Consider the following 14626-nt stretch of genomic DNA (forward strand, 5'->3'; position numbering starts at 1 on the left):
TATGGAAAATCTGGGAACCCCGCATCGATGCTAATGCAACGTTGTTATCGTTCCACGCCGCCCCGTCCCACGCCGCCCCGTCCCACGCCGCCCCGTCCCACGCCGCCCCGTCCCACGCGGCATTGTCCATGCGTTTTTATATATATTTCAAATATAACATTTGAATATTTCCTGATTATATGAAACACACCAAGTTATTACCGGACATTAAAAACACCGGGATTGCAGCTAATTCTCATCTGGGGTGTAACCCGGCCTTCAGAAACCGAGCACGGACGAGCAGCGCTTGCGTCCCCCCTTTTCGCTTTCACACAGGCAGTTTCCCAGCGGGGTTACGGGGGCGTCGAAAACACAAAATCACCGACAGCTTTGGCTTCAACTTTTAATATCAAAAAAATTCCACCCACCGTACAAAAAAACAACAAAAGAAAGATGTAAACGGCGCCGCGGAGAACGCGGGTAACCGGCTCCCCGCCAGAAGCGCCGGCGACGCGTCGGAAAGCGATGGCAGAGAGAGGGGGGTTGAAATAAACCCCCCTCTTACACGAGAAACCGGTGCGTGTATATGTATAAAAAGAAACACTGTTTTTCGAGCATAAAACCTTTCCCCGGCTGGGTACGATTTGTCCTTTTTTTGGGAGGGGAGGGGAATTCTTCCTCCGACGACAGGTGGCGAGACGCGGGTTGAATCTGTGGGGGGCAGTTTGTACCGAAGGTCGCGGTGGCGCCGTCACTCGCGGTGTACCAGGACAAAGAGTCCCAACAGGAACAGAACCGCGTACTGGAAAAGAAAATGGAGAACGTGTTGGAATCGGAAACCTTAACTCCAGCTAGAGGCGCGTCGGTAACGGGGAGGACACGGACAACTCTCCGCGTCGGTAACGGGGAGGACACGGACAACTCTCCGCGTCGGTAACGGGGAGGACACGGACAACTCTCCGCGTCGGTAACGGGGAGGACACGGACAACTCTCCGCGTCGGTAACGGGGAGGACACGGACAACTCTCCGCGTCGGTAACGGGGAGGACACGGACAACTCTCCGCGTCGGTAACGGGGAGGACACGGACAACTCTCCGCGTCGGTAACGGGGAGGACACGGACAACTCTCCGCGTCGGTAACGGGGAGGACACGGACAACTCTCCGCGTCGGTAACGGGGAGGACACGGACAACTCTCCGCGTCGGTAACGGGGAGGACACGGACAACTCTCCGCGTCGGTAACGGGAAGGACACGGACAACTCTCCGCGTCGGCTCGTCCCGGTTTAGGTTTTTTTTAGGGTTAGGGGTTAAGGTTAGGCCTAGAGAGGTAAGGAATAGGAGGGCTAGGGGGTGGGATTAGAGGTTAGATTTGGGATTAGGATTACAGGATGTTAGGAATATTAGGATTGGGGGTTAGAATGGGGATTAGGATTACAGGTTATTAGGAATATTAGGATTGGGGGTTAGAATGGGGATTAGGATTACAGGTTATTAGGAATATTAGGATTGGGGGTTAGAATGGGGATTAGGATTACAGGATGTTAGGAATGTTAGAATGGGGATTAGGATTACAGGTTGTTAGGAATATTAGGATTGGGGGTTAGAATGGGGATTAGGATTACAGGTTATTAGGAATATTAGGATTGGGGGTTAGAATGGGGATTAGGATTACAGGTTGTTAGGAATATTAGGATTGGGGGTTAGAATGGGGATTAGGATTACAGGTTTGTTAGGAATATTAGGATTGGGGGTTAGAATGGGGATTAGGATTACAGGTTATTAGGAATATTAGGATTGGGGGTTAGAATGGGGATTAGGATTACAGGTTGTTAGGAATATTAGGATTGGGGGTTAGAATGGGGATTAGGATTACAGGTTTGTTAGGAATATTAGGATTGGGGGTTAGAATGGGGATTAGGATTACAGGTTATTAGGAATATTAGGATTGGGGGTTAGAATGGGGATTAGGATTACAGGTTATTAGGAATATTAGGATTGGGGGTTAGAATGGAGATTAGGATTACAGGTTGTTAGGAATATTAGGATTGGGGGTTAGAATGGGGATTAGGATTACAGGTTTGTTAGGAATATTAGGATTGGGGGTTAGAATGGGGATTAGGATTACAGGTTATTAGGAATATTAGGATTGGGGGTTAGAATGGGGATTAGGATTACAGGTTGTTAGGAATATTAGGATTGGGGGTTAGAATGGGGATTAGGATTACAGGTTTGTTAGGAATATTAGGATTGGGGGTTAGAATGGGGATTAGGATTACAGGTTATTAGGAATATTAGGATTGGGGGTTAGAGTTCAGGAATATTATGGTTAGGGGTTAAGGTTGGGATTGGGTGGTTTAGGGAGTAGGGTTAAGGTTACAAATAGTATGGTTAGGGGTTAGCAATTAGGGTTTTTAAAGTTAAGGACCTAGGTTGCAGTTATCGGCATTACCCAAATGGCCCAGAACCCCCCAGACTCCCTCGGTCATCTGCGGCGGCAATGTCCAGCAGCCAAATGGCCCCGGCTAATGGTCCTAGACCCTAACCTGAGAGTGTCCGAGCCTCCCGGATAACAGGTTAAACGTATATTTGTTTGGTTTTAAACACTGCTCACAGAACCAATCAGGAAAGGGAACAGGATACAGGAACGGTCAGGCACTCCGGGGTTTAGCCTACCATTGTTCTCTTTTTGCCCCAAGATAGAAGGACAATTTACACACAATTCTGCGTTGCATTTGCAAGTCTCAAAACAGACTGGAAACCTTCATTATCAGCATTGTGTGACAGTGAAGCTTGACCAACCAGCTCCCTCCGGCCACGTCCTTTTCCCGGGCCAACTTCCCAATAGGAAGGATTACTACGGCCACTGTGGTTACAATTACTGGGCTTATAATACACCAGGGGAGGCCAACTCCAGTCCTCAAGGGCCAACAACAGGTCAGGCTCTCAGGATAGCCCTGCTTCAGCACAGGTGGCTCAATCAGTGATGAGCCACTTGTGCTGAAGCAGGAATGTCCTGAGAACCTGACCTGTTGAGGACTGGAGTTGAGCCCCCCCTGCTCTGATGCGTGTTCGTGGGACATTGTCCCCTCGTCCCAAACACGGATCTCGCGCGCGGGGAGAACTGGGGCTGGTCCTGTATTTTTTCTAATGTTGCAAATTGGATTTTCAGAGAGACCCAGATTAAGTGGCAGCCTGAGGGTGGTGTGATGGGATCAGGTCATCTGTGATGTCAAGCCTGTGTCTGTTGGTGGCCCCTGAGGACTGGAGTTGGCAACCCCGGTAATACCGCAACAAGTAATCCTCTTTATCCTGGGGGCATCGCTGGCCCTACCCAAACCAGAGGGGTTGCCATCCAACCAGAGGGGTCGCCGCCCAACCAGAGGGGTCGCCGCCCAACCAGAGGGGTTGCCATCCAACCAGAGGGGTCGCCGCCCAACCAGAGGGGTCGCCGCCCAACCAAAGGGGTCGCCGCCCAACCAGAGGGGTCGCCGCCCAACCAGAGGGGTCGCCTCCCAACTAGAGGGGTCGCCTTCCAACCGGTCGCCGCCCAACCAGAGAGGACGCCGCCCAACCAGAGAGGTCGCCGCCCCAAATAGAAAGGTCGCTACCCAAATAGAGAGGTCTCTACGTTTAATAACACGTATTCGGGGGGACACCACTCACCTTAAATTTGGGATAGTCGTTCATGAGGATGGTCACGATTCCAATATAGGGAACAAACCTAAGATCAACAAAACAGACAGATTAAAAGTAGAAAGATCGGGATAAATGGAGGCGACTCGGTGCGGATTTCAGCGTTTGGTAAATTTGTCCCCAAAAATAATGTAAATTCTCCTATTAATGGGAGAATTATTCATGATGTGTTAATGTAGCGAATCCGTGACAAAGATCCATCGGCTTGTGTCCGTGTGAGACGGCTAATAAATCCAGCCGTCTTGTCATTCGAACGGTATATATCAAACGTATCCGGATACGTCCCCCGTAACGCCTCATTTCTTAACATTAGGGGGTGAGAAGGAGCAGTTAGTGTCTACGCTGCCTTATATCCACCACACACCATTCATTACACAATTACTGATGCTGGTGCGAGGTTAACCCCTGCAGCATGCGTGTGTCTAACCTCTATATGTATCTATTCATATGAACGTGACTGTATAGATCTGTGTGTGTGTCTACTTCACAGACAAGACCAACTCAGATCAGACATGACATCTCTTCATGTCAAGACACACACACCCCCACACACCCCCACACACCCCAACCCACACACACCCACACCCACACCCACGCACACACCCACACTTTCTCCTGTAACTCAGGACGAGGTCTCCGGGCTCCTCATCCTCTCACCCACAAACCTGCCCATTGGGCCTATTCCCTCAAACGTCCTCTGCTCTCTCTGGCACAAAAGTGGCAAATGAGCTACTCAGCTAAGTCTAAGGGTTACTTCTCCCTGCTAATTCTCCCGGATCTCTCTGCTGCTTCCGATACGGTTCATCTCCCCCTTCTCCTGCACACGCTACAATCCATTGGCCTCCATGACACAGGCCTCTCCTAGTTCATTTTATCCAAATTCAGTGTTTCCTTCTCTCCACTCCCTCCTCCTCTCAGGCTCCCACAAGGTCCTGTCCCTGGCTCTCTGCGCTTCTCACTTCTCCTGGTGAACTAATACAATATTTTGACTTTCCGTATCATCTCTATGCCGATGACTACCACATTTCTCTCTCCTCCCCTGACCCTTTCCCCTCTCTCATGTCCTGTGTCACCAACTCTCGCTGCAATCTCCTCCTGGATGTCTCTCAGTATCCTGAAGCTTAATATGTCCAAAACAGAACAAACTCTTTCCCCCTTCCATTGCCACCCCTACACCACACACTCCCTCACTGCCACCCCAACACCCACACACTCCCTCACTGCCACCCCTACACCACACACTCCCTCACTGCCACCCCAACACCCACACACTCCCTCACTGCCACCCCTACACCACACACTCCCTCACTGCCACCCCAACACCCACACACTCCCTCACTGCCACCCCTACACCCACACACTCCCTCACTGCCACCCCAACACCCACACACTCCCTCACTGCCACCCCTCCACCCACACACTCCCTCACTGCCACCCCAACACCCACTGCCACCCCTACACCCACACACTCCCTCACTGCCACCCCAACACCCACACTCACTGCCACCCCTCCACCCACACACTCCCTCACTGCCACCCCAACACCCACTGCCACCCCTACACCCACACACTCCCTCACTGCCACCCCAACACCCACTGCCACCCCTACACCCACACACTCCCTCACTGCCACCCCAACACCCACTGCCACCCCTACACCCACACACTCCCTCACTGCCACCCCAACACCCACTGCCACCCCTACACCCACACACTCCCTCACTGCCACCCCAACACCCACACTCACTGCCACCCCTACACCCACACACTCCCTCACTGCCACCCCAACACCCACACTCACTGCCACACCTACACCACACACTCCCTCACTGCCACCCCAACACCCACACTCACTGCCACCCCTACACCCACACTCTCCCTCACTGCCATCCCAACACCCACACTCACTGCCACCCCTACACCCACACACTCCCTCACTGCCACCCCAACACCCACACTCTCCCTCACTGCCACCCCTATACCCACACACTCCCTCACTGCCACCCCTACACCCACACACTTCCTCACTGCCACCCCAACACCCACCCTCAGTCACCCCTACACCACACACTCCCTCACTGCCACCCCAACACCCACACTCACTGCCACCCCAACACCCACTGCCACCCCTACACCCACACACTCCCTCACTGCCACCCCAACACCCACTCACTGCCACCCCTACACCCACACTCTCCCTCACTGCCACCCCACCCACACTCACTGCCACCCCTACACCCACACACCCACACACTCCCTCACTGCCACCCCAAAACCCACACTCACTGCCACCCCTACACCCACATACTCCCTCACTGCCACCCCAACACCCACACTCACTGCCACCCCTACACCCACACACTCCCTCACTGCCACCCCAACACCCACACTCACTGCCACCCCTACACCCACACACTCTCTCACTGCCACCCCAACACCCACTCACTGCCACCCCTACACCCACACACTCCCTCACTGCCACCCCAACACCCACACTCACTGCCACCCCAACACCCACACACTCCCTCACTGCCACCCCAACACCCACACTCACACATTCCCTCACTGCCACCCCAACACCCACACACTCCCTCACTGCCACCCCTACACCCACACATTCCCTCACTGCCACCCCAACACCCACACACTCCCTCACTGCCACCCCTACACCCACACTCACCATCACTGCCACCCCAACACCCACACTCACTGCCACCCCTACACCCACACACTCCCTCAATGACACCCAAACACCCACACTCACTGCCACCCCTACACCCACACACTCCCTCACTGCCACCCCAACACCCACACTCACTGCCACCCCTACACCCACACTCCTTCACTGCCACCCCAACACCCACACACTGACACCCCAACACCCACACACTCCCTCACTGCCACCCCAACACCCACACGCTCCCTCACTGTCACCCCTACACCCACACACTCCCTCACTGCCACCCCAACACCCACACTCACCCTCACTGTCACCCCTACACCCACACACGCCCTCACTGTCACCCCTACACCCACACACTCCCTCACTGCCACCCCAACACCCACACTCACCCTCACCCCTACACCCACACTCCCGCACTGCCACCCCAACACCCACACTCACCCTCACTGTCACCCCTACACCTACACACTCCCTCACTGCCACCCCAACACCCACACCCTCACAGTCACCCCTACACCCACACTCTCCCTCACTGTCACCCCTACACCCACACTCTCCCTCACTGCCACCCCAACACCCACACTCACCCTCACTGCCACCCCTACACCCACACACTCTCTCACTGCCACCCCAACACCCACTCACTGCCACCCCTACACCCACACACTCCCTCACTGCCACCAACACCCACACTCACTGCCACCCCAACACCCACACACTCCCTCACTGCCACCCCAACACCCACACTCACACATTCCCTCACTGCCACCCCAACACCCACACACTCCCTCACTGCCACCCCTACACCCACACATTCCCTCACTGCCACCCCAACACCCACACACTCCCTCACTGCCACCCCTACACCCACACTCACCATCACTGCCACCCCAACACCCACACTCACTGCCACCCCTACACCCACACACTCCCTCAATGACACCCAAACACCCACACTCACTGCCACCCCTACACCCACACACTCCCTCACTGCCACCCCAACACCCACACTCACTGCCACCCCTACACCCACACTCCTTCACTGCCACCCCAACACCCACACTCTCCCTCACTGCCACCCCAACACCCACACTCACCCTCACTGTCACCCCTACACCCACACACTCCCTCACTGTCACCCCTACACCCACACTCCCTCACTGTCACCCCAACACCCACACCCCTACATCCACACACTCCCTCACTGTCACCCCTACACCCACACTCTCCCTTACTGCCACCCCTACATCCACACTCTCCCTCACTGTCACCCCTACACCCACACTCTCCCTCACTGTCACCCCTACACCCACACGCTCCCTCACCGTCACCCCAAAATACTCTCCCTCACCGTCACCCCAACACCCACACGCTCCCTCACTGTCACCCCTACACCCACACTCTCCCTCACTGTCACCCCTACACCCACATTCTGCCTCACTGTCAATTATACTACAATCTCATCTGCACCTCAAGTCCGCTGTTTAGGGGTTATCTTTGAGTCCGATTTACATTAATTCCTTACAAAGTCCTGCCGCTTCCGCCTCTAAAATATTGCCTGGATACACTTCTTTTCTCACTCATGTTGCAACTAAAATCCTAATCCCCTCACTCATCCTGTCCCGCCTCAACTACTGCAACCTTCTCCTATCTGATATTCCCCTCGTCCGCCTCTCCCAACTACAATCCTTCCAAACGCTGCTGCCAGACTCATCTACCTCACTCACCGCTCCACTTCTACTGCTCCACTGCGCATATCCCCACACTGGCTTCCCATAGCTTCTACCTCACTCACCGCTCCACTTCTACTGCTCCACTGCGCATATCCCCACACTGGCTTCCCATATCCTCTATCTCACTCACCGCTCCACTTCTACTGCTCCACTGCGCATGTCCCCACACTGGCTTCCCATAGCCTCTACCTCACTCACCGCTCCATTTCTACTGCTCCACTGCGCATGTCCCCACACTGGCTTCCCATAGCTTCTACCTCACTCACCGCTCCACTTCTACTGCTCCACTGCGCATATCCCCACACTGGCTTCCCATATCCTCTACCTCACTCACCGCTCCACTTCTACTGCTCCACTGTGCATATCCCCACACTGGCTTCCCATATCCTCTACCTCACTCACCGCTCCACTTCTACTGCCCCACTGTGCATATCCCCACACTGGCTTCCCATAGCTTCTACCTCACTCACCGCTCCACTTCTACCGCTCCACTGCGCATATCCCCACACTGGCTTCCCATATCCTCTACCTCACTCACCGCTCCACTTCTACCGCTCCACTGCGCATATCCCCACACTGGCTTCCCATATCCTCTACCTCACTCACCGATCCACTTCTACTGCTCCACTGTGCATATCCCCACACTGGCTTCCAATATCCTCTACCTCACTCACCACTCCACTTCTACTGCTCCACTGCGCATATCCCCACACTGGCTTCCCATCGCCTCTACCTCACTCACCGCTCCACTTCTACTGCTGCACTGCGCATATCCCCACACTGGCTTCCCATAGCTTCTACCTCACTCACCGCTCCACTTCTACTGCTGCACTACGCATATCCCCACACTGGCTTCCCATATCCTATACCTCATTCACCGCTCCACTGCGCATATCCCCACACTGGCTTCCCATATCCTCTATCTCACTCACCGCTCCACTTCTACTGCTCCACTGCGCATGTCCCCACACTGGCTTCCTATAGCCTCTACCTCACTCACCACTCCACTTCTACTGCTCCACTGCGCATATCCCCACACTGGCTTCCCATATCCTCTACCTCACTCACCGCTCCACTTCTACTGCTCCACTGCACATATCCCCACACTGGCTTCCCATAGCCTCTACCTCACTCACCGCTCCACTTCTACTGCTCCACTGCACATATCCCCACACTGGCTTCCCATAGCCTCTACCTCACTCACCGCTCCACTTCTACTGCTCCACTGCGCATATCCCCACACTGGCTTCCTATAGCCTCTACCTCACTCACCACTCCACTTCTACTGCTCCACTGCGCATATCCCCACACTGGCTTCCCATATCCTCTACCTCACTCACCGCTCCACTTCTACTGCTCCACTGCACATATCCCCACACTGGCTTCCCATAGCCTCTACCTCACTCACCGCTCCACTTCTACTGCTCCACTGCACATATCCCCACACTGGCTTCCCATAGCCTCTACCTCACTCACCGCTCCACTTCTACTGCTCCACTGCACATATCCCCACACTGGCTTCCCATATCCTCTACCTCACTCACCGCTCCACGTCTACTGCTGCACTGTGCATATCCCCACACTGGCTTCCAATATCCTATACCTCACTCACCACTCCACTTCTACTGCTCCACTGCGCATATCCCCACACTGGCTTCCCATATCCTCTACCTCACTCACCGCTCCACTTCTACTGCTCCACTACACATATCCCCACACTGGCTTCCCATAGCTTCTACCTCACTCACCGCTCCACTTCTACTGCTCCACTGCCCATATCCCCACACTGGCTTCCCAAATCCTCTACCTCACTCACTGCTCCACTGCGCATATCCCCACACTGGCTTCCAATATCCTCTACCTCACTCACCGCTCCACTTCTACTGCTCCACTGTGCATATCCCCACACTGGCTTCCAATATCCTCTATCTCACTCACCACTCCACTTCTACTACTCCACTGCGCATATCCCCACACTGGCTTCTCATATCCTCTACTTCACTCACCGCTCCACTTCTACTGCTCCACTGCGCATATCCCCACACTGGCTTCCCATAGCCTCTACCTCACTCACCGCTCCACTTCTACTGCTCCACTGCGCATATCCCCACACTGGCTTCCCATATCCTCTACCTCACTCACCGCTCCACTTCTACTGCTCCACTGCGCATATCCCTACACTGGCTTCCCATCGCCTCTACCTCACTCACCGCTCCACTTCTACTGCTCCACTGCGCATATCCCCACACTGGCTTCCCATATCCTCTACCTCACTCACCGCTCCACTTCTACTGCTCCACTGCGCATATCCCCACACTGGCTTCCCATATCCTCAACCTCACTCACCGCTCCACTGCGCATATCCCCACACTGGCTTCCCATATCCTCTGGAATTACATTTAAAACTCTGACTTACAAAACTCAACAATGCTGTGTTCATCCCTAAATATATCCCGAAACACCCCCTACGTTCTGCCACGACACCCGCCTCTCCTCCTGCCCTATTACTTCCTCTCACTCCCGCATGCAAGACTTCTCCCGCACTGCCCTCTCTCTGGGATTCCCTACCACGCACCATATGCGTACACCTCTATTAATGTGCGTGCATCACAAACACAAACAAACATAAACACAGTGTGATTACGGGGTAATGACTTCCACCTTCTCTCTCCCCTCTCACCCTCTTCTGTTCCCTCTTTCCCTTCTCTCTCCTCTCCACCCTGTCACTGTCTCCATCCTCATCCCTCCCCTCTCCCCATCCTCCTCCCACCCCTCATCCTCCTCCCTCCCCTCTCCCCATCCTCCTCCCTCCCCTCTCTCTCCCCTATCCACCCTCCTCCCTCCCCTCTCCACCCTTTGTCCCCTCTATCTCCCTGCCTCCTGTAATTAGCTGCTCAGGGTCCGTGGGTCATTAGCCGCTCCCATTAATTACCGCCCAAGTCATCAACGCCTCCCTGATACGCGCTGCTAATTGCCTCTCTGACAAGTCCCACGATCAATCACCTACCCCGAGCAGGACACCAACGGTGAGCGGCAATGAGACCGAGCGAGACTCTTCCCGGCACACCCGCAATCACCAACGTTCAGCCAAAGCAAACGCAGAATGGGACGGCAGAGAAAACCCCGTCTCCTACCCGCTGTAAAACCTCCCACCCCATTCGATCCGTGGCCTACTTTCATATGTAGGATAACCTCAAACCTCATATATCCCATTCATTTCAATGGCTTAGCACCGCTTAGCAAATGTGCCCAAGAGGACTTTCTAAAAGATACAAGTGTAAGCCTCGGCTCCTTGTATCTCCCACTTCACAGGCTAGTATCTTGGGTTGTAACTGCTACACGTTTCAGCGATCTTGCACCCCAAGTGCTTTCAACATATACTGACCCGTGCTCCCCGTGAATCGTGGATGAATGGAACAATCCAACCTGCGGTGGGCACGGCTTGGCAACTCCATGGCAAGGGTGAACCAATCAGTGCGCCCCGTACCTACAAGGCCTGCCTGAACCCGGGCTCTGGCTGAACAGAGCATTGTGATTGGTCTGAGTCGCACCTCCTGGACAATGCCCTGTGGCGCAGTAACTTACCCTCTCGCTCTCCCCACCACGTCCCTCTTCTCCAGCCAGTGTTGCCCTGGCTTGTAGAGGCCTCGGTCATCCACTGCGTTGTTGTCGCCCTTGGTCAAAAACTTGATGTCTCCAGTTTCCCTTGAAAAGGTTTAAACAAAAGAAAATGTAGAACATTGGGGAAAGCTACCGCCCCCTCCAACCATCCCAAAAAGAGGACCTCTGTGCAAAGGGAGACTACCCTTACTTTCCAAGGTTACTTGAATTTGAATCTAAATAGGCCCACAGCCTGGAGTAGAGTGTCCACACGGCATTCTAACCTGGCTCCGCATCTCCAATTTTCCACGATCTCACATTTTTAAAGCTCAGATACAAAGAAATTAACCCACAAACTGGACGCCAACGATCTTTATCGGAGGAGCTCAGGACTAGACGGCTTCTCCCATTAGTCTCATGGAGAATTGCTCTGCCGGGTTGGAGCAAGTGAGAAAACACCTGCAGTGTGGACTCTCTACTGCAGGTTAAAGGCCTGAAAAAATGGAAATAAAATAATAAAAACCACAACAGTGGTTATTCTGCTTTAGAGGGTGTCCCATTGAGCTGGAAAGATAGGTCATCTTTTGGGAAGTGCACCTATAAACGTAATATTTTATGGGACTTCGATTCTGAGGTCAACAGAAGGCGATTGACCGCGGCGATACGATTCTCCTTCCCGTGCCCAGTCACTGCACGTTTCCCCAGCTCGCGCGCACTCACTTTTCGTGGATCTTCAGGACGCGATGTACGATCGGGATCTCTCTCCCTTCTATCCTGAACACCACAATCTCTCCCACTCGGATGGGGTCGTCAACACGGTTGGTCAAGAAGAGCAAGTCCCCGCGGTGGAATGCCGGTTCCATGCTGCCGCTGGAGGCCGTGAGAGAGAGGGGACAGCAGATAGGATCATCACTTTGACACAGAGCTGACCACCTACTTAACAAGTCACAGTATGAGAACACAGACACACGGTAATGAAGTGAGGAGCCGTCGTTTATTCAGCCAATGTTTCGACTCGACCAGGAATCTTCATCAGATGTCGGGCAAAGCACAACGCTTGCTCATTACAAATGCACCAGGTCCAGACCCGACCCAATATTGGACCGATTAGTTAGCCAACATTTCGACCGAGTAGGACCAGATGCACAGACCCTGCAATAAATTAGAAAGATCCTAGTGCGATACGGACACAAGTCAGTGTTTCTAACTATAAGAGGGTCTTATCCGATAGGTGGCCATACACTCTACATTAATCCAGAACTAGCCCAACCAAATCTTCTACGGATTCAAATAACCGACATTTCAAGAGCCAGTTTTTAATTCCATACCAGGATCTTCATCAGATCAACTGTAACCAGTGTACTAATTATCCACTGCAGCGATTCCCGAGGGGGCCGCGAGGCGTCTCCAAGGGGTGTGCCCCCCAAACAACAGTACTGGTGGGTCCCAGGCAGTATAGTGGGATCCTGAGCCCGTGTGGGACTGCTCCCTTAGTAAGGCACCAAACAGCACCTTAGCGTGGGGGGTATCGCTGTCACTTACAGCAGGATCTTCCCACAATGCTTTGCATCCACAGCAACATTGTGGGGTGTGACTTTGAAGCTCCTGCAGTGAGTGACAGCTATACCCCCCATGCTGCCTGCACACAGAGGGGCAGTTTGGGGGATTATTAAATTTGTGCTTCCCCCATGAGCTCAGGACACTATATACTGCCTGGGATCGGTCACACAGTTTGGGGGATTATTAAGCGTGTTCCCCCCACGCGCTCAGGACACTATATACTGCCTGGGATCGGTCACACAGTTTGGGGGATTATTAAGCGTGTTCCCCCCACGCGCTCAGGACACTATATACTGCCTGGGATCGGTCACACAGTTTGGGGGATTATTAAGTGTGTGCTCCCCCCACGAGCTCAGGACACTATATACTGCCAGGGATCGGTCACACAGTTTGGGGGATTATTAAGTGTGTGCTCCCCCCACGAGCTCAGGACACTATATACTGCCAGGGATCGGTCACACAGGTGTATTAGCGATAGTCTGAGGATTCATAATAAGATTTATTAATTAGAGGTTCGGGGAGCACAGGGTAAAAAGGTTTGGGAACCAGCACATTACTTATGTAAATCAGAGAGCACCTCAGTTACACTCAGAATTACTGATGTCATATCATTTCTGAGGCTCCCCTTAAATATGGCGGCTATTATAACAATTCTTAGAAAATGCCACATCCTTATGTCATTTAAGCTCGATCCTATAACTAGCTACTAAAAATGACTTTCTATAGAACATAAACTTTTGCAATTGCACTGTGGAGCTAGAATTGTGGGTCAAAATCTGTGATCAGCGCAGGAGAGGAGCGGGCAGTACAGTATTTATCAGCACAGGAGAGGAGCGGGCAGTACAGTATTTATCAGCACAGGAGAGGAGCGGGCAGTACAGTATTTATCAGCACAGGAGAGGAGCGGGCAGTACTGTATTTATCAGCACAGGAGAGGAGCGGGCAGTACTGTATTTATCAGTGCAGGAGAGGAGCGGGCAGTACTGTATGTATCAGCACAGGAGAGGAGCGGGCAGTACTGTATTTATCAGTGCAGGAGAGGAGCGGGCAGTACTGTATGTATCAGCACAGGAGAAGAGCGGGCAGTACTGTATTTATCAGTGCAGGAGAGGAGCGGGCAGTACTGTATTTATCAGCACAGGAGAGGAGCGGGCAGTACTGTATTTATCAGTGCAGGAGAGGAGCGGGCAGTACTGTATGTATCAGCACAGGAGAGGAGCGGGCAGTACTGTATTTATCAGCGCAGGAGAGGAGCGGGCAGTACTGTTTTTATCAGCGCAGGAGAGGAGCGGGCAGTACTGCATGTATCAGCGCAGGAGAGGAGCGGGCAGTACTGCATGTATCAGCGCAGGAGAGGAGCGGGCAGTACTGCATGT

The 14626-nt window shown here is 53.4% G+C and overlaps 1 protein-coding gene across 1 annotated transcript in view; it reads right to left on the bottom strand.

Moving 5' to 3' along the window:
* Positions 1 to 368: 368 nt before the first annotated feature.
* The window catches only part of SEC11A (SEC11 homolog A, signal peptidase complex subunit), a 49299-nt gene continuing 35041 nt past the window's right edge, over positions 369 to 14626 (bottom strand). The window contains exons 3-6 of the mRNA XM_075576076.1: positions 12411 to 12560; positions 11676 to 11795; positions 3645 to 3702; positions 369 to 781 (exon numbers count right to left, since the gene is read on the bottom strand). Coding sequence (XP_075432191.1) covers positions 731 to 781; positions 3645 to 3702; positions 11676 to 11795; positions 12411 to 12560 — 379 coding nt within the window. The 3' untranslated portion in view covers positions 369 to 730. The remainder of the gene's footprint in view (positions 782 to 3644; positions 3703 to 11675; positions 11796 to 12410; positions 12561 to 14626) is intronic.

The sequence above is a fragment of the Ascaphus truei genome, chromosome 18 (assembly GCF_040206685.1).
Source record: "Ascaphus truei isolate aAscTru1 chromosome 18, aAscTru1.hap1, whole genome shotgun sequence".
NCBI lineage: Eukaryota > Metazoa > Chordata > Amphibia > Anura > Ascaphidae > Ascaphus > Ascaphus truei.